The sequence below is a fragment of the Condylura cristata genome, unplaced genomic scaffold (assembly GCF_000260355.1).
Source record: "Condylura cristata isolate star-nosed mole 26May11 unplaced genomic scaffold, ConCri1.0 scaffold00014, whole genome shotgun sequence".
NCBI classification, from domain to species: Eukaryota; Metazoa; Chordata; class Mammalia; order Eulipotyphla; family Talpidae; genus Condylura; species Condylura cristata.
This window is the reverse complement of record NW_004567115.1, coordinates 37,928,371-37,947,188: the sequence shown is the minus strand read 5'-3', so window position 1 is coordinate 37,947,188 and position 18,818 is coordinate 37,928,371. Positions and strand designations below refer to the sequence as shown.

At 39.0% G+C, this 18,818-nt stretch overlaps 1 protein-coding gene across 1 annotated transcript; it reads left to right on the top strand.

Moving 5' to 3' along the window:
* Positions 1–17,317, top strand: KLKB1 (kallikrein B, plasma (Fletcher factor) 1). The gene is made up of 13 exons (XM_012724833.1): positions 1–58; positions 3,851–4,013; positions 5,589–5,695; positions 7,497–7,656; positions 8,068–8,177; positions 11,206–11,365; positions 12,080–12,189; positions 12,341–12,503; positions 12,591–12,703; positions 12,880–13,048; positions 13,704–13,879; positions 15,086–15,181; positions 17,289–17,317. Exons 1-13 carry the CDS (start codon positions 1–3, stop codon positions 17,315–17,317), a joined length of 1,614 nt encoding a protein of 537 aa, XP_012580287.1.
* The last annotated feature ends 1,501 nt before the right edge of the window (positions 17,318–18,818 follow it).

The window sequence follows — 18,818 nt, the reverse complement described above, 5'->3', positions numbered from 1 at the left end:
ATGATTTCATTCAGGCAAGCAGCTTATTTCGCTTCCTTGTTTACTACAGTTTCCTGTGGTAAGTGGATGATTAATGAGACATAAAATTAAGAGTATGTGAGGAAGTAGTTAGCAAGACACACATGCCCGCCCCAGAGAAAGCTATTCAGCATCCGGCTTTGGCAAGAAGACAGGCTCCGCTAAGACAGGACATATATCTTTTTACTACTACTGCCTTGAAGTATGGCCCTACACACCCCAGAGGAGAAGTCTACAAGTGAGCATCTTTAAACTCCCATTACCAGAAGAGTCATTTGTTTGGACATCATTCTTTACACAGCAGTCTTAAAACAATCAGCCCTCCATTTTTTTTAAATAAACATTTAAAAATTCTACGTTACCTGAATATTCAAAACTGCTAGACATTTTATAGTATCTGGGGTCAACCTAAGTATCATAAAACAGGAACCTGGTACTTATTTTTATACTTTTAGGCCACTGGTGAACCATGTCAGAAATGAAAGTATTTGATTTAAATTTAATTTAGCAAGCCATTCATTTGAATTATTCCAGTTTCAAAACCTCTATTTTGATTTTGCCCATTTTATTAAATTTTCAAAGAAAAAAGATGACTCTGAAAAAAATAAATAACAGTGATGGTCTCAGCAACTTTTCCATTAATCATTGCAGAGTGGCGTTGTCCGTAGCGCTGTTGGAGGTGAATTCTGGGCCCATGTAAACTCAGATGGCCACAGCAGAGGCTTGCTAACATCCCTCTCAATGGATGGCTCAGATCAATGCCTCCCGCATAAGGGCTGTATGTGCAAAGAGATACAGTTTCTTTAAGACATTGTTATTTCTGTGCTTCCTCTCCCTTACTCCAAATGCTCCTCTGAGCCATAGTCATCCCCAACACACTCCCCTGGACTGCTGGGAAGGGGAAGTCAGAGATATTATGGCTACTTCAATTTCATTTCTTTGGGAGATGATCATGTGAAGAAAATTAAGAGTTGCAAATAACCAGAAAATGAGAGACTCTATACTGTCTGTAGTCCCAAAGTGCCAAAATAACCTTGGTTAATGCCCTTTTTTAGCGAAATACTTGTTTTGGAAAAACACTCTGTTATTTTTCTACATATATCTATTTCATATTTAACAGAAATATTATTAATTATAGATAAATTTTATGACTTATACTTCCAATTTATAGTTATCTTTTCAAGCACATATGTGTGTGTATATATGTGTATGTATAATATATCATAAGTGTATATATATACACACAGGTTTTGTGTTTAATCTTCTTTCCTATTGCTGGTATTTTTCATTTTACCTCTATACATATATTCAATTTTATTTCTGTAAAATAAGACTTTGGAAATAAGAATGCTAGCGATAAAGGTATGAATACTTCCGAGGCTTTACGACACACATTGTGAAGTCGCTTTTCAGAGGGGTTGTTCCACGTTGCCCTTTCGTACCAGCAGGTGAGTGTGGTCATCTACCCTCCTTAGACAGCCCTACGCAGCATCGATGGCTTTGTAGTTGGGCAAATATGCCCCTCTGGACACAGAAAATTTATTTCTGGGAATTTCTATCTCCCAGTTTGGGTCCAAATACCAGTGACCCAGGCTGATCTGAACCAGCAAAACAGGTGCCCGAGCTGCTGTTTGCAGCGACTTGATCAAGCCAAGTGAGACTAGAGTTGACACCTCAAGAAGCAGACTCTTGCTTCCCATTGGGTTTGACAGATCTGAGAATGCACAGCACGAGCTTCTGAGACCATCATGGAGCAGAACAAATGCAAGACAAAGCGTGACTTCATGGGATTAGCTGAGCACCAGGCCCATGCACTTCTCCCAGTCAGATCCACCAAGGGTTCTCTGACTTTTGAAACGATGGATTTTGTGTTGAGCTAGCCATTGAATGACTTTTTAAAAATTACTATTTACAATTAGAATCAGTCCACTAATACTGATAACATACAGTTGAAGTGTTTTGCTAATATGATGAGTTATGACAGCTTGCAATTTTAACTTGGCTTTATATATTATACTTAACTATTTTCATATGAATATTTCATATTCACATAAATAATATGAAATAGTATTTCACATTATTTTCATATATGATATTTAACTATTTTCATGTTTATATTTCTTCCCCCAAATTTTACAAATTAGAGTGCTTTTCTTATCTTTAAAAATACGACCTAATAACCACTCCAAAGTCTATGAATACACAAAGACCAGTGTGACATGATGTGATGTAGTATTTTATGCTATGAGAACAGTTACATAACAGTGCCTTATACACAATCTAAAATACAACACAAACATGCCTTCAGTGTCTTTGTCATCATTGCTATCATCATTGCTAAATTATGAGAATAAGCACCAACACCTACTAGAACTTGCTTTTTGGTCCACATCAAAGTTAGTGTATTACCAGTCACCCCTTTCAGGGCTGTTCACTGGGTTTTCGCAGAATGACAACTCCCCATTGTTTATTCTGTGCATCATCATGGTGGAGAAGCTGTCACTGTACCGACTACACAGTATTTATATACATATGAAATCTAAGTCTGTATACTTGGGAACTTGTATTCCCAGAAGCTTCTACCTGAGAGTTCTCTGTTTTTCTAAATATAAACCTTCCCCCCAAGGGCTAGTCATTTTAGCCATACCCCTGAGAGGGACAGAAGCCAACTTGTTGGGTTGAATTGTCATTATAAACTCAGGGCCAGAATCTGATAGGGCTAGGATAATGCAGAGGAGATTTTAATCTTTGGAGTGTAACAAAATGCCCAATCCCTGAAAGGCCATGCAGAAACAGTGAAACTGAAGCATGACTGTTGATGGGGGTCTGGGGACAAGCTGTCATTGAACTATAGGGGTATTCATGGACAGGTGATCATCTGAAAGTGAATGTGCCACCTGGGTAGGAAAAGCATATTAAACAGACTTTGAAATGGTAAACCTAAATTAAACCCAACACTTTAATATTTGAAACAGTTAATTATAATAAAAGGTAACATTCACAACTCTAATGATATGTGGGATGCGTTCCCACATATTTAGAGTTGTGAACAATTCCAAACAGCAAGTAGTTCAGAATTTCAATTTAGTATTTGCTTATGCTACCTAAAAAAGCTGTAGAGACTCTGCACATACTGTCTCCTCTGCACACATTTGTGAAGGAACCAACACCCAAAAAATTGCTAGCATGCTTGTATTAAACTGAGATGAGAAACATTTAAAATTGCACCCTAGAGAAGGGAACAAGAGTAGAAGCCGAAGGCTGGATTCATGTCCCAGGACACTCATTAGCCCCAGGTCTGTACTTTCACTTAACTTTTCTTTTTAAAAAAATGTCAGATATGTATAAGGCCAGTCTCTAGCTCCCCTTACAGAGCTGCTGGGAGACTCTAGTGGGGATATTTGCTATAAAGTGTTTTGAAAAAGAGCTCATACGTGGTTATTTTTACAAGACTAACATGCTCCCCACTGTACCCAAACAGCCCCTAAAATATGGCTACTTTGGAAGTGTGAAATCTCCTTAACCTGGTAGGGAGAGACCAAATGAGGATAATTTATGTGCAAATTATTATATGATTTAATAAAAATCAACCAAGAGTTGTTTGTTTGTTAATGTAAAGTATCAGAAAAGGACTTTAAACAACATTTTGCATTGGTCACATATTTCCTTTAATATATTAATTTTCCCTCTTCAGTGAAAGTCAAGTTGTATAGATCACCAGGTAGTTAGTGGAGGAAGTAATAAGGTGTAAAACCCAGGTATATTTCTATTAAAATTATTGCATGCACTGGTTTGTAATTATGTGCTTTTTTTTTTAATGATTACATCACAGGATGCCTGATTCAACTTTATAGAAATACCTTCTTTAAAGGTGGGGATGTAGCTGCCATCTATTCTCCAAGCACCCACCACTGCCAGATGACGTGCACCTTTCACCCAAGGTGTTTGCTATTTAGCTTTCTTCCTGCAAGTGCAACAAATAACACGGGCAAAAGGTAATTTTTCATTATAGGAGAAATTAGTCATTTCTCAAAATGGAATCAGTTGTATGCAAACAGGGACAACACGTAGCAAAAGTATACTTTTCAACTAGGATTCAAGGATCAGCTTCATTGGAATCACTTGGAGTGGTTCTTACCTAAGCAAATTCTTAAAGCTATACCTATTGAAGAAGCCAGGTCTCTTGGATCTAGAAATATAAATGTTAAATAATTGTTTCATTCACTTAAAGTGACAGCAACTAGTCCCTTCTATCCATAGTCTCAAGAAAATACAAAAAGACCGGTGGGCTAAGAGATTGTCTCAAGAAAATCTAATAGCAGGTGCATATTTCACCTGAGTAAGGAAGCATACCTGCAATCTAACCTATGCTTACATTTGTGGATAACAACCCTCGTATAAGAGAAGGCAAGCATTTTGTTGAGAATGTAATTGAATAATATCCAGAATTAGTAACTTGGAAAAGTGAGAGCATTTGGGAAAATAGTTGGTAATTAAGACTTACTAGGTCATAGTTTCTTGTGTAGTCATAATTTCATCACAATTTTCTTTAATTTTGACCAATATCCAGGATAAATGTATTTAGAAATATAATCTACAAAGTCAGAATATAGTTCCGTAAAAATTTAGGAACATAGGAAACATCATTAACACTTTTTTTACAACAGCCTCAGTAAAACGCATTGCCTGGATGAGTGGATGAAAGCAATATCTTAGGAAAACTAAGAAATGAATGAAAGAGTTAATTCCCTAAATTGCCTCAAAAGAAAAGCAGAAAACTCTTTTGGGATTCATCATTTTGGTTCCTTCACTTTCAACCAAAGAAGGCAATCTGGGCATTTCAACTGAGTTACTGAAATGATTTAGATCTGAGGGAGGGGAAGGGCCCAGTGGAAATGGTAAACACTTCAGCTTGTCTATCCAAGCCCCATTTACCCAAAAGTGGAGGTATAAACCCACAGCAGGATATCACTGGTTTTCTCCTTCACCAGGCCCTTGGGAAAGGGAGGTCTACATCGGTATTGATTATCACACCTCCACGGTGGCTAATAAGAACTTTTAATCAAACGACTCAGACACTGTCGTTTCTCTGCTGACTCTGATGAGGGGCTCATGACCCTGCTTTGGAGACAGGCCCAGGAGGACCTCATTTTGACGACTGCTGATCCAATTTTGCTCTTCTCTTGAGAATACAGAGCCTCGTGTCTGATGGCCACACTAAGCCACTTGGACTGACTGGCATTTCCTGCAGTAATATCCCCCCATTGCTCAGTGATCTGGTGCTCACTTTAACTCTTAAATATAACTTGATCTGGTGCTCACTTTAACTCTTAAATATAACTGAACTTCTGTGCCTAGAAATGTGAGTGTGCAGGAAAGTAAAGCTGACACTGGCTATTACGACGACTAGGAGATATTGTAGAATTCCTCCCAGGAAAATATACTAGCACATGTCAGGGAAGCTGTATTATTTTCCTTATCGCTGGATATATTTATCAGTGTGTCAAATGCTAGACGTATCCTCAATGTTTACTATTTTACTTCCTAAGTGAAGCTACTTTTAAAAACAGGTTTGGTTGCTTCTTAAAAGACAGTGTTACAGGATCCTTGCCAAGAGTATCACGGATGAATGCAATTTCTGGACATTCCTTAAAGCAATGTGGTCATCAAATAAGCGGTAAGGTGGGAATTTCTTTGCAGGATTTGAGTGAATAGTGGGTTTGCCTTAGAGAAGCTCTGGCTTGAAGTCTCCACTATACTGGACTTCGGAGGGAGCACTCAGAACCGAGATGCGGCCCAGCCTTGCCTTTGTCAGTCAACACACGCTCCACCAGCCGCTCTTATTTCTGAGGTTCACTCCAGTGTAAGGCAGGCAGAAAGTGAACAATCAAACATCATATTCCCTTGATCCCAGACAAGAACCTGAAGTGGATCCAGAGGGTGCCCCTCCTTACTTCACATGAGGGACCCTAGTGGTTCTCAGCCAGTGTAATTTTCCCTTTCTTCCGGGGGCACTTAGCAATATTTAGAGATAACATTTAGGTGGCAGAGGGTGCAGAGGCTAGTGAAGCTGTTAAACATTCACAGGGAAGCCCCCACCAACACAGCTTGTCTAGCTCCAAATGCCTGCAGTGCCAAGGTTAAGAAGCTGTTGTGTACCCCTAAACCTAAACTGAAGGAGGAGGCTCTAAAAATCTTGTTAGGAATAATATTTCTAGGGCCCTCCCTGGTGACACAATGTGTTAAAGCACAGCACTGCAAAGCTAGTTGTAGCCACTTCAGCGAAAGTTCGAAAGTTCGATCCTCACCCCAGAGGTGACCACATGGCGCCACAGGCCTCTCCTGACCCGCCCACTGCTCCCCTCAGCAGTGTATTTCATCAATCTGCCTGTTCTGCTCCCCACTCTGTCTCTGGTGAATCCTCTCGCCACCCCTGCACCTCTGGCTTATACCCTAGTTCTGTATGCATACATAAATAAATCTTAAAAAAAAGTTTAAAAAAAACAATATTTCTAAAACAAAATATGAAGACTAAGACATATCACTGCTTTTTGCCTTTAGTTACTTTATCTATACAGTTACTTTAATTTTAGATGCTTAAACATTTTTTATCCTTTCCTCTCCCATTAATACAACTCTGACACACACACACACCTCATACCTGCAGCTTCTCCTCAGTCATAAACATGGCAACCTGATTTAGTTGATCTAGTTTCCCAAGGAGGAGTATGTTTCCTATTTTACAGATAAAACTTACATCTTAATGAAACTTACTATAAGTTAATTAAGCATTATTTTCAATTGTATATCACAGGAAAATTTAAAGAAAAAATAATATGGTACTTTTTTCAGTACTCTTTCATTCACATTCTATTTAAGAATAATCCATAATTTTTAATAGATTAATTTCAACTAAAAAGGTGCCTAAGGGGAATGTAACAAAATTTTAAAGCAAGAACAAAAATGGCTTCATTATACATATACAAATCATGTATAATGATTTGACATATAGCTGTCAATGACAGGGCTAACAGATGCAATTCACAAGCAAATAGGAGTGGCTGGATACTCAGAAATAACACAGAGATAAAGCCCTATCACTGCAAGAGGTTGAAGTTCAATCCCTAGCATACATCAGTAAGGTCTTCAGTATTACTGGCTCATTTATCTTCCATTACTCAATGATAATTTCAACATGAAATATTACTTGTATTGCTGCATATATCTTGTATTTTTGGAAGTACAGTAGATTTTTTTTTTTTTTGGTAGTGTTCTAACATCTTTTGGAACGTATGTATTTCAAATGCAGCTTAATAATTCAGTGATGTAATAAAAAAGCCCCAAAGCTCCTAGTTAATAAGGAAGATGTCATAAATGGACTATTATCCTTCAAAATTACCCTGTTCAAATGGTTCAACAATGGATGATGTACTTCTAGAAAGGATACTGATTTTGCCCTGTATGTTTTATTTGGACAGCTTGCCACCGAGATATTTACCAAGGAACTGATATTAGAGGAGCCAATTTTAATGTATCTATAGCTGAAAGTGTTGAAGAATGCCAGAAAAGGTGTACCAACAATATCCTTTGCCAGTTTTTTACCTATGCTACAGACAAATTTTATATTCCAGGATATCGGTGAGTAAAATTCATAGCATTTGTTCTTTCTGATGGTATTTTTAGGATTTTTGCTCTTTGTAATCTTTTTTTTTTTTTTTAACCCCAGCTGCAAAACAAACAAGACTTTTAGACTGAACCTCTCCCTTTATTTGCTTACTCAATTTTGGTATTTTTCCTGAAGCCAAATACTTTTCATGTGGCACAGAGAGAGTGTGTGCCTGGAGAATGAGGAGATTTCCCACCCGTTGGCTATTTGCTTATTAATACAAAGCCCTCTCGTTTTTTCAGGGTCATTGTTCTCATTACTTTGTTTATTTTACACACATCATGGATCATTTCAAGTCAGAATGGACTGCTGGATGTAACTCAATGTGTAAAAGCAGAGTAATCTCTGGTCTTTCACTTAGGAACCTCTGGTCTTTCACTCAGGAACAAGTGCTTACTCAAGCATGGTCCTGGAGGTACACCTACCAGTATAAAGGTCCTGGATAATGTGGTATCTGGATTCTCACTGAAGCCCTGTGCACACTCAGAAATAGGTAACTGTCTGGCTACTTTTTCTCTAGGGTATTCATTCTTCTTTAAAAACTTAGTAGAATTGAGCGGGAAAGTTCTCCAGACCCTGGCTTTTCCAAGTGGGTAGTTTTTAATTATAAATTCAATCTCTACATTTTATTAGTCAATTCAGATTTTCTAGTTCTTTTTCAGTCAGTTTCAGTGGTTTGTGTATTTCTAGGTATTTATCCATTTTGTTTATATTTTGTAATTTGTTAGCATACAGTTGTTAATGGTATTTACAATCCCTTTCATTTCTGATTTACTGTTTCTGCATAATTTTTTTGTCTTTTAATTTCTTTCAGTTCTTCAATTCTTTTATTTATCCACTCCCACATTCTTTCACCCACCTTTTTAAAAAAAAATTATAATAGTTTATTTTTACATCATTCTGTGCATTTTCCATCTCACTTGCAATCCCCTTGGGCTTCCCATCACCAAATCACCCTGTGCCATCACCATAGTCCAGCACATTTCCCTCCCCCCACCATTCCCCACTCCACCCCCCCCTAAAATGTCTCTGGTATATGGCTGTTTATTATTATTATTCTCTCGCCTGGCCCGTTATACTCCTGCTATGAGTGAAACCATCCGGTATTTTTCCTTTTCTTTCTGGTTTATTTCACTATGCATGATCTTTTCCAGCTCCATCCATGTTCCTGAAAAAGGCATGTGTTTCTTTTTTTTGGTTGCTGAGTAATATTCCATTGTGTTTATGTACCACATCTTTTTAATCCAGTCATCCACTTTTGGACATTTGGGCTGCTTCCATGTCTTTCCAATTGTAAATAAAGCTGCAGTAAACATGGGGGTGCAGGTATCTTTTCCCCATAATTTTTAAAGGATAGTTTTGGTAAATATAGAATTCTTGGCTAACAGTCTTTTCCTTTTAATATTTTGAATTTATTATCTTACTGCCTTTGGGTCTTATTGGCCTTATGAGAAATCAGTGGTTATTCTTACTGGTAGCAGTTTGTGTATAACAAATGCCCTTTCTCCTGCTACATTCAATATATTTTATCTTTTGCTTTCAACAGTCTGATTATGCTGAGTTAGGCCTGGATTGCTTTGAGTTATTTTACTCAAAGTTTCCTGAGTTTCTTGTGGAATATAGAGAAACAGAACAAAAAGTCAGATAAAATTGAACTAGTTGCACCTCCCTGGTGGTGCAACGGGTTAAAGCACAGCACTATGAAACAGCCAGTGCAGCACCTACATCCCTGGCCAATGAGGTGACTCACAGGGTGAGGCAGACCTCTCCTCACCAGACCACTGCTCCCCTCAGCAATGCTTTTCAGTAGATCTGCCTGTTCTGCTCTCTACTCTGTCTCTGGTGAATCCTTCCACCCCCTGTACCTCAGTTCTGTATGCATAAATAAATAAATCTTTAAAAACAAACAGAACTAATAACCCTCGAAATCTGACTGTAGAATTCAGGCTGCCAGGCAGGAGAAGCAGGAGACTGAGGAGGGAGACCAAGTGAGGAGTGCATTATGGGGGAGGACTTAAGGTGCACTGGTGGCGGGTGTGGTGACCTATACCTCAAGGGGGTGATCCTATGCCTCTAAATCATATACAACTCTGCAAACCAAGGTAACCTCAGCTTATTTTTAATTAAAAAATTAAAATATTTCCTAACACGTAAGCATAGTCCAGAAAAGAAAAGGGCCTTGCCATGAGGTAGTGAACTCCTTATCACTCTAGATATCTAAGTCAATGTTCAAAAACTTGCCAGGGGTATCCTTAAGAAGATGAAACTATAGCTAGGCACACATGACCTGTTAAATTCGCCCCCAACTTGAAGTCTGTTTTTTTTTTTTTAGAATAGTAAGAAAACCAGACTCTTCATTGCCTAGACCACTGACATAAAAATAACATTGTGGGGAGAAACTCTCTTTTGATCCAACTACTTGAATTAGTATTATTTTGTTCTTCCCATAATTATTGCTGTTATATTTTAGCCACTATAATTTTGTTAGATTTATATTATCAAATTGAGTAAATAATAGAAACACCGATAAATATGAATTATAATCATAAAAGGATAAAAAAGGGGGTTTTCTCCTGCTCCAATTTCAATGGGCACTTGATTTTTCTTGTTAGTGACCTGAGATATTTATTTCTTTTTATAAAAATTCTTTTCATAAGATTCAGAAAAATGTAACATAATACCTCTTGTTCCGAAAGCTATGAACTCAGGGTCCGGGTGACATATATGCACATGCTGTTGTTACTGAATGCCAGTCTCAATTTCCCTCAGCCAATAAAAGGAAACAGAGTTTCAGGAGAAGGAAAGTGGTTTTATTTGTCGACAAATGAGGAGGGCAGCAGACTGATGTCGGAAAGACAACCGTCCTCCTCTTTGGCAAGTTACAGGACTATTTATACAGTGTTCAACAAAGAAAAGGGAAGGTGGGCAAGTGTCCCCAAGGGGGAGGGAGTAAAAGTTGGTGCTGGGATGGAGACCAGTGGGCACCGGCCTTTATTTACACTAAGACAAACAGAAATGGGGAATCAGCAAGAGTAATGGGGAGGGGGCAGGGAGCAGCTCAGGGAGGAAGAGGAGTGGGCCTGCTTTCTCACTATTTGCTTTTGTTTGGGATTTCCTTTCCTTGACCCTAAACCTGTCAAAAGAAGAGAAACTGCAAGGAAAGGAGAGAAAAAAAGTAAACCCACAGACAATTCAGAAGTCTGGGAAAACCAATTTCGTCATAAATTTGTTAAAGGAGGCAAATACGCAAATGCTTATCTGAGAGCCCATTTACTCTATCACTATTTGCACTGGTTGGGCATGGAGCCGGAAGTATAAGTGACTTAGTTAATTCCTCTGAGGTATGACTCTGTCTTATCAGAACTAGATAACTTTTTCCATCTTTTAAATAGCAAACAAGTTTAGGGATGCTTTAACATACACTCTTACATTTAGGATATTTAGTGCTACGAGTAACAAATGGTCAAAATCTCCTCAGCATCTTGTTACATGCTGAGAACTCTCCTTCTGCGAATCCACAGGCTGCCACATGAACATCTTCCAACATCTGGCCTTTACCGATGTGGACATTGCCAGAGTTACTGCCCCAGATGCTCTGGTCTGTCGAACCATCTGCACCTACCATCCCAGCTGCCTCTTCTTCACCTTCTACACGAAGTTTTGGAGGATAGAATCCCAAAGGCGAGTGTGTCTGTGTAATATGTGAACTATCCTGTAGTCATTTACTTCTACAGTCAGATTTTTTTCTCAAGTTTTATTCATTTTCCTCAAAACGCTTAATTAAACCCACAGTTGGAGTGCTTTTCTGATAGGTGCAGATTAGTTAAAAGATTAGCAGAGTTTTCTGCCTGCTTCTTACTTAAGCCTAGCACTGAATCAAGGAAAACCAGCTGTGAGAGACAAAGGCCCTAAATGCTTTGAATTAGCCAGCAGCAAAATCCCTGCTGGCAGCTATTACTTGAAGCTGGTTGGTGCTAACTGCTCTGTTTCAGAAACTAGAGCCCTGTTTACCCCCATCAAGGTGCGGCTCCAGCCTTTCTACCCTCAGATAACATCCCACCCCCTCCTTCATATTCAAGATGGAGCCAAGGGAAGGAGTTGTGGTTACATAAAAGCATCAGCACCGTAAATCCCCCGGAATGTGCTCTTTCCTCTATTTTTCTTTCACTTGGAAGGTGCAACTTTACCATTCTCTTTCAGGCTATCTGTGCCTATTATTTTGCTTCAGAGGGAGATGTGGCTTGACTTACATTTAATCTCTGTAATTTATTAGAACATTATAGTCTGATGTACTTTGAAGAGTATTTCTCAGAAGAATAAAATTTTCAGGTGGTTTTTTTTTTATATGAGGTGCTTTTGTATTTACCCCTCCCTCCCTTTTTTTTTTTTTAATAGAAACGTTTGTTTCCTTAAGACTTCGAAAAGTGGGACACCGAGCCCCCCTACGCCTCAGGAAAATGCCATGTCTGGATATAGCCTTTTAACTTGCAAACGTACTTTGCCTGGTAATCTGATTCAATAATTGTGTGACATAAACTGTGATCGATTTTATGATCAGCTGACAAGTAATAGAGATGATGTAATTCTTAGTGCACTAAAAAGTCATGTGATGGCTAATTATTACTGTTTTCATTTTTATGTTTATAACTGGCACAGAGCCCTGTCATTTCAAAATTTACTCAGAAATGGATTTTGGAGGGGAAGAATTGAATGTGACCTTTGTGAATGGAGTGAATGTTTGCCAAGAGACTTGTACCAACATGATTCGCTGTCAATTTTTCACTTATTCTTTACTCCCAGAAGACTGTACAGGAAAGAAGTTAGTGAACATTTCTTTTTCAAAGATAGTTGGCGAGACAGTTCCTTTTCTATGAAGTTTAATCTTCATTCTGGTCATTTTCCATAGGTGTAAGTGTTCCTTGCGATTATCTTTGGATGGTTCCCCGACCAGGATTACAACCGGGACACCATCCATGTCTGGTTACTCTTTGAGACTGTGTCAAAGGGGAGACAGCTCCAGTGAGTAAACTTCCTTTTTCCAGAGAACTGTAAAGAGATGTCTGTCTGGTTTTGTTTGTCTACCTTGGGTAGTAGCAACTCATGAAATACACAAGGGGGATTACTTAGTGTGTTCCCCCTGGCAAGAAGAGATTCTGACTCTCCTCTCATTCGAACTTCCAACACTCTCATTTTAGTTTGCACAACGAAAACAAACGCACGCATCGTGGGAGGCACGGACTCTGCGTGGGGCGAGTGGCCCTGGCAGGTGAGCTTGCAAGCCATGCTGCCAGCCCAGAGACACTTGTGTGGAGGCGCCATCATCCACCCGCAGTGGGTCCTGACTGCTGCCCACTGCTTTGATGGGTGAGTTTGGGAAACAGGGTGCCTCTTATCTCTTGCCTTTTGTTTTTATTTATTTATTTTAAATAAATGTTTGGTTTGTTTTTCGATATAGTGCTTTTACCTCACATCAGTGATAATTTTTGGACGATATAGGATTCGTCCCCTCAGGTGAGGTCACCATCCTTTTCTCTCCACCAGAGAGCACCCGTAGTCCATTCCCCTTTTTCCTGGGCTCCCCACCAGATAGCTGTATTTTAAATGGTGCTGAAGTGTCCTTAATTTGGCCAGGATTTTGAATTTCATGGAAGCCACTGCTTTCAGATTTGGTGAACTGAGCCTGATTTTCCTGTGATAAAATCTTAAAGGTTCGTCTGACCATAGTTTCTCTCAGAAATGAAAAAGTGACATTTTTATATTTGTACTTATAGTAAACATAAAGTAATTATATAAATGTACATTTTTAGTGTTTTTTAAAATCTAAATTGTCAAAGATTCAGCACTGATTCTGTTAGTGATGGCAAACTGCCAGGGGAGAAATTAGATAAGAAAAAATAGGTCATAGAATAGATAGTGGTTTTTTTTTTCTTTCTAGTTCCTTTTTGAAAGATAAAGTGTAAATTACAAAATAAAGGGCCAATCTCCTGGTTTCAAGTAGGTCTTTATTTTTCCCTCCTAGGCTTTTCTTTCCAGATATCTGGAGTATTTATGGCGGCATTTTAAATCTGTCTGCGATAACAACAGAAACACCTGTCTCAAAAATTAAAGAGATTATTATCCACCAAGATTATAAAATATCTGAAAGTGGTCATGACATTGCCTTAATAAAACTTGAGGCTCCTTTGAATTACACTGGTACGTAGCATATTCAGGCAAAGGTTTCCAGCTGAATTGCTTTGCTTAAATCTTTCACATCAGCTTGAGAGATGAGAGTGTGGAAAGGATGTCTTTATTTTCTGGTTGGTGGAGTTCAGGGAAAGGCAAGAATCATCAAGGAAATTAAGACCTGTGCTTGACAAAAACAAAATTTCTTCTACTCCTGGGCAGGAAACACGAGTTAGTTCCTTCAGGTAGGAATGCTAAGTGCCATATTACTGAAATAATACACATTAGAATGTGTCATCTGGGAAACATTCCTTTCCTTTGACAGAGTAGCAGAGTGTTCATTGCTTTGAGCTTAGACATACCAAGAATATATGAGGGCATGCGGACAAAATAGTAATTTCTAGGAGTAAATTGAATGGAGAAGAGAATGATACACAAGAAAGCTCTGGGAAGGCAGTAGCATCCTGACTAGAGGTACTAACCTTGGAGGCAAAGATCTCCACGGTCACAGAGTCCCTTTTGTCCATGAAGAACTGTGGCTTTAGGCAAGTTTCTTTCACCTCTTTGCATCTCTGATTTCCTCATCTGTAAAGAGGGCATGGTGATCACACCTTGGTGTGTACTAATAATAAAATTTAATAGTCAAAGCACTTTCAAATAGTGTGTGGACAGTGTAGACCCTCAACTAGTATTATTGATTGTGCACACAGACTAACACACAAGAACTCTTCCATTCTTTTGACAGTAAGTTTGTGTTCTGACTTTTAAAATGTTTCCAGAAAAATTAGTACTGAAAATGTTGCTGAAAAAATTAGTACCAAGAATGCTGCTGATGGTGAGAAATTTTCTTGAATCACTGCCCTTAGAAGTTGAAGAGGGGACTCGATGGCGGCCTAAGGGTTAAGTCTCAGTACTATCACCTCTTCAATCCCTGGCAAAGGAGCTGGCCCACATATGGCACAGCAGACCTCTCTTGTCTCAACTGCTGCTCCCCTTAGCAGTGTTTTTCAGTAAGTCTGTCTATTCTGTTCCCTACTATGTCTCTAGTAAATCTTCTCACCCCTGGAATCAGCATCTCCGGTCTACACCCCTGTTCTTCATCAAACAAATATGAAGTTGAACAGAAAGCAAAAATGTTATTCTTCTTGGTGCTACTCTGTGGGGAAAGTATGCCTTTTTCAAGTCAACATCTGCAATTTTGTCAAACCAAACCCTAATTTAAAAATTATCTTTCAGAATCCCAAAGACAAATTTGCCTACCTTCCAAATATGACACAAATACAATTTATACCAACTGTTGGGTAACTGGATGGGGTTTCACAGAGGAAAAAGGTATGGCATGACATTTTAAATGCTGTTCCTAAGGCAAGTCTTATGTATCATAGTATACTGAGTAGATCAGTTTAATTGACCTTTCTCTAAAATTACCTACAGCATCTTGAACTTCTAAATCTCCTCATTCCCAAAAATTTATCTTGATAGATGAGCCTGGAAGATTTTTTAGGTAATCTTTTAATCATATTACTTTATAATTAAGATAATTTGTTTGAGTTCACAAAGAGGACTCACCCACCTAGGCCTAACAAGGGCAGCCTATTCAGGCAGTCCAAGTATTAGCGTTCTTGTTTTCTAGAGTGTGATTCTCCCTCCCCATGAATGGCCATATAGGCAGGCCTGCCCTCTCACTTTATGGCTCTTAGTTTTATGGCTTTTTCCATGAACACATCTTGGAACCGGTGATTCACTTCTCTACCAATGCTTTAAATACTTCAGTAAGACTTACAAGATTATAAAAATGAAGCCAATGAAATTTCAATACAGTTAATGCAATAATTTATACATAATTGATGACGCAGTCAATGCTAAAACTGTATGTGTTGCCTCTATTCCTAACTGGAAGGAGTATTGGGCTTCTGTTGGAGGTTGGTTAAAATAAATACATATTTTTCTACCTGCATCTGTAGACCATATGAATGCTTCTGGTAAATCTTATGTTAAAAACCCTTGCTTCTAAATACATGAGGTATTTCATTTTCAGAAAACAGATCATTCCTTCTTCCTATAATTATGTTCCTGATAGAAATTATAAGGAATAATATTTACATTATTATTGGAGAGAGCTTGGAAAGCTCTCCTGATTCAGCCCTTTATTCAATTAATTCAAATTTTGAAGTATTTGACTAATACCCTGACATGGGAAGAAATTAAAAGTTAGCTCAGCGAAACGACAAGCGCCCCCACCACATGTCCAGGAGGAACCTGAACACGTGATGACTTATGAAGTCACCTCATGGGAAATGCTCACTTGCATATACACAAAGAACATCATACTCCTGTGTTGTGAGAGGTTTGGGTTTTATCTTCAACATCACATATTTAAACATCAATATTTTGAGTAAATAAAAGAAACCCCGAAAAGTTAGAATTTCCAGGCATCAGGATGATAGGTGACAAAAGGGAATTTCTATCAAGATAAGATGACCTCAGAGAATATGAAAGCAAAGTCTGGTGCTGGCATTTTCCTAACACTGCATCAAAACCACTGCAATCAAAAACCACTGAAGTCTTCTCTCTTGATCTCCCCCTCTCCTCTCTCTCTCTCCCACCCTCCCTCTCCTCCCACTTTCCTCCCTACTTTTCTCCTTCCCTCACTTCAATCTCCTTTCTCCTCTGTTTCTCTGCTCCTCTGTATAATTCTACCTCCACAACATTACTAATTGTATCTCCAAATTGACTTTAATAAAAAGTTTGTCTTTCCCATTTGTCTTAAAGCTATAGTTTTATTTTCATATTTATTACATTTTATTCTTCTGAAGTTATATATTGGTATTTCATAGGTGAAGTCCAAAATATCCTTCAAAAGGCAAATATTCCTTTGGTAACAAATGAAGAATGCCAGAAAAGATACAGCGATCATGAAATAACCAAACAGGTGATATGTGCTGGCTATAAAGAAGGCGGAAAAGATGCTTGTAAGGTAATGCTTACAATTATGAGACTACACCATCGGCAACCTAAGAAAATTCATTTAAATTTACATTTTCCAAGAGCATATCATGCTAGTTTTTTTTTTAATCAGAACTAAGTGATCTGATAGCTTTGTAACTGTTACCAAATTGAATATCATTTATATGAAGATTGCATACATATCAGTCTGCACAGAGTCATGTTGTATTAAGGGGGAAAACTGTATGTATGAAAATGTACTAAAATATAAGGACACTAGACTTGACAATGGGATGATACTGCCAAAATCTCTGTTGGAATCAACAGAAAATGCCACCACATTGCTAAATGACATCATTTTCACCTCCCCAACAGTCAATGAGGCTAAGTGACTTGAAGAACTCTAAGAAACTGGATGTGTGGTATGACTGTAACTTTCAAAGCACATTTATCCTAACTTTCTATCATTTTCTTTTTCTACCATCTGTGACAGGGAGATTCAGGTGGCCCTTTAGTCTGTAAACACAAAGGAATATGGTTTTTGGTGGGCATCACCAGTTGGGGTGAAGGCTGTGGCCGCAGGGAAAAACCAGGTGTCTACACCAAAGTTGCTGAATACATGGACTGGATTTTAGAGAAGACAGAACAGTGATGGACAGTCTCTGGTGAAGCTGCCCATGCGACGGAGCTTACTGAGGTGGAAAGAGGAGGTTTGTGACATGTCTTACCACCTGGCTTCCGCTCGCCTGCTGAGCCTCGGCATCCTTACTTGCAAAAGCCTAGAGAGTGGTATGTACCTCCACAGATGAAAAACAAAACCAAAAACCAAAATCTGCAGCTGGCACGCTGCAGAAGGCTGCGTCTGCAGAGAGAGGCATGCCCTCAGCGTCTGGAGATAACAACTGAACACATCCGTGGTTGTTTGCTGTGAAATAAAATGGGAAAAGAGTGTGGCTAGGAAGTGTTTTCTTCTGACTGGGAAACAGACTGAGTCGAGGTTCCTGCACAGTGTCTGGATCCCATCCCGCAGTCTTGCCACTTCCTCTGATGCAGTGCCTCTCAGAGCTCATCCTTCTCTGTGCCTCGCCAGTGTGGTTATTAAAATCTACTGCCTGTCTCTCCTGGAGGGAAGAGCAGCAGTGCCCTGGGTTTGTTCTGTCACATGGAAGAGCAGTCACTGGTTTCACTTTCACTTTTCCAGGAAACGGATGGGGGGGGGGCAGCAGAGAGGGAAGAACTCGTGCAAGTTCTCCTTTTGACCTCCTACCTAGGTGCCCAGGCCTGGCTGCATGCTCCGGCCTGGGCGCCCAGGGAAGGCTTGTGGGGCTATAGTTGTCTAGTCGTGGTGCTGCAGTAGGCCCAAGGGCCAGCCTTTGTGGAAGTGAGGGCTCTACGTTGCTGGGCCTTCCATGACACTGGGCTCTGTAATTCTAGAAGCACTGTTAGGTCAAACTATGTCATAAAACTCATCTCGTAAATTCATGGTAGAAGGAAGTAGCTCTGGAATGAAGGTTATAAATCCTTCAGCAACACATACGTATTCCAAACGGTGATGAGTCCAGCAGGGACTCGATGAGCTCAGCTCACTTAAACTGATTTACCATTTGCATGGAACTGACCATTTGTAAAGTACTATATAAAAAAGTGGAGTTTCTAAAAAAGATTGAGGTTTTCCTTCCTTCTGCAAAGACACACTGAATGGTACAAAGAGCTATCAGTGGTGGAAGCTGAAGGAAAACCATGAGGGCTGGCAATTCACAAGCCAGACAAAAGGAAGTGGGAGCATCAAGAGTTACAGTAGAAGAAAATTCTGCAGATTTTGTAAAATCTGTCTTGATTTCATGAAACGATTAAAAAAAAACACACATTCACATATTCATATACACAATGGAATATTACTCAGTGATCAAAAAAGATAAACACATGCCCTTTGCAGCAAGGAATCATGCTTAGTGCAATAAGCCAGAAAGAAAAAAGAAAAATACCAGGTTTTCACTCATAGCAGGAGCATAAAGGATGGGGG

Excerpts from the sequence above, each read along its gene's own strand:
- KLKB1 (XM_012724833.1), top strand. The coding sequence starts at position 1 with ATGATTTCATTCAGGCAAGCAGCTTATTTCGCTTCCTTGTTTACTACA. Across the intron at positions 8,178-11,205 it reads CTGTGCACACTCAGAAATAG|GCTGCCACATGAACATCTTC; the intron begins GTAACTGTCTGG and ends GCGAATCCACAG. Across the intron at positions 13,880-15,085 it reads GGCTCCTTTGAATTACACTG|AATCCCAAAGACAAATTTGC; the intron begins GTACGTAGCATA and ends ATTATCTTTCAG.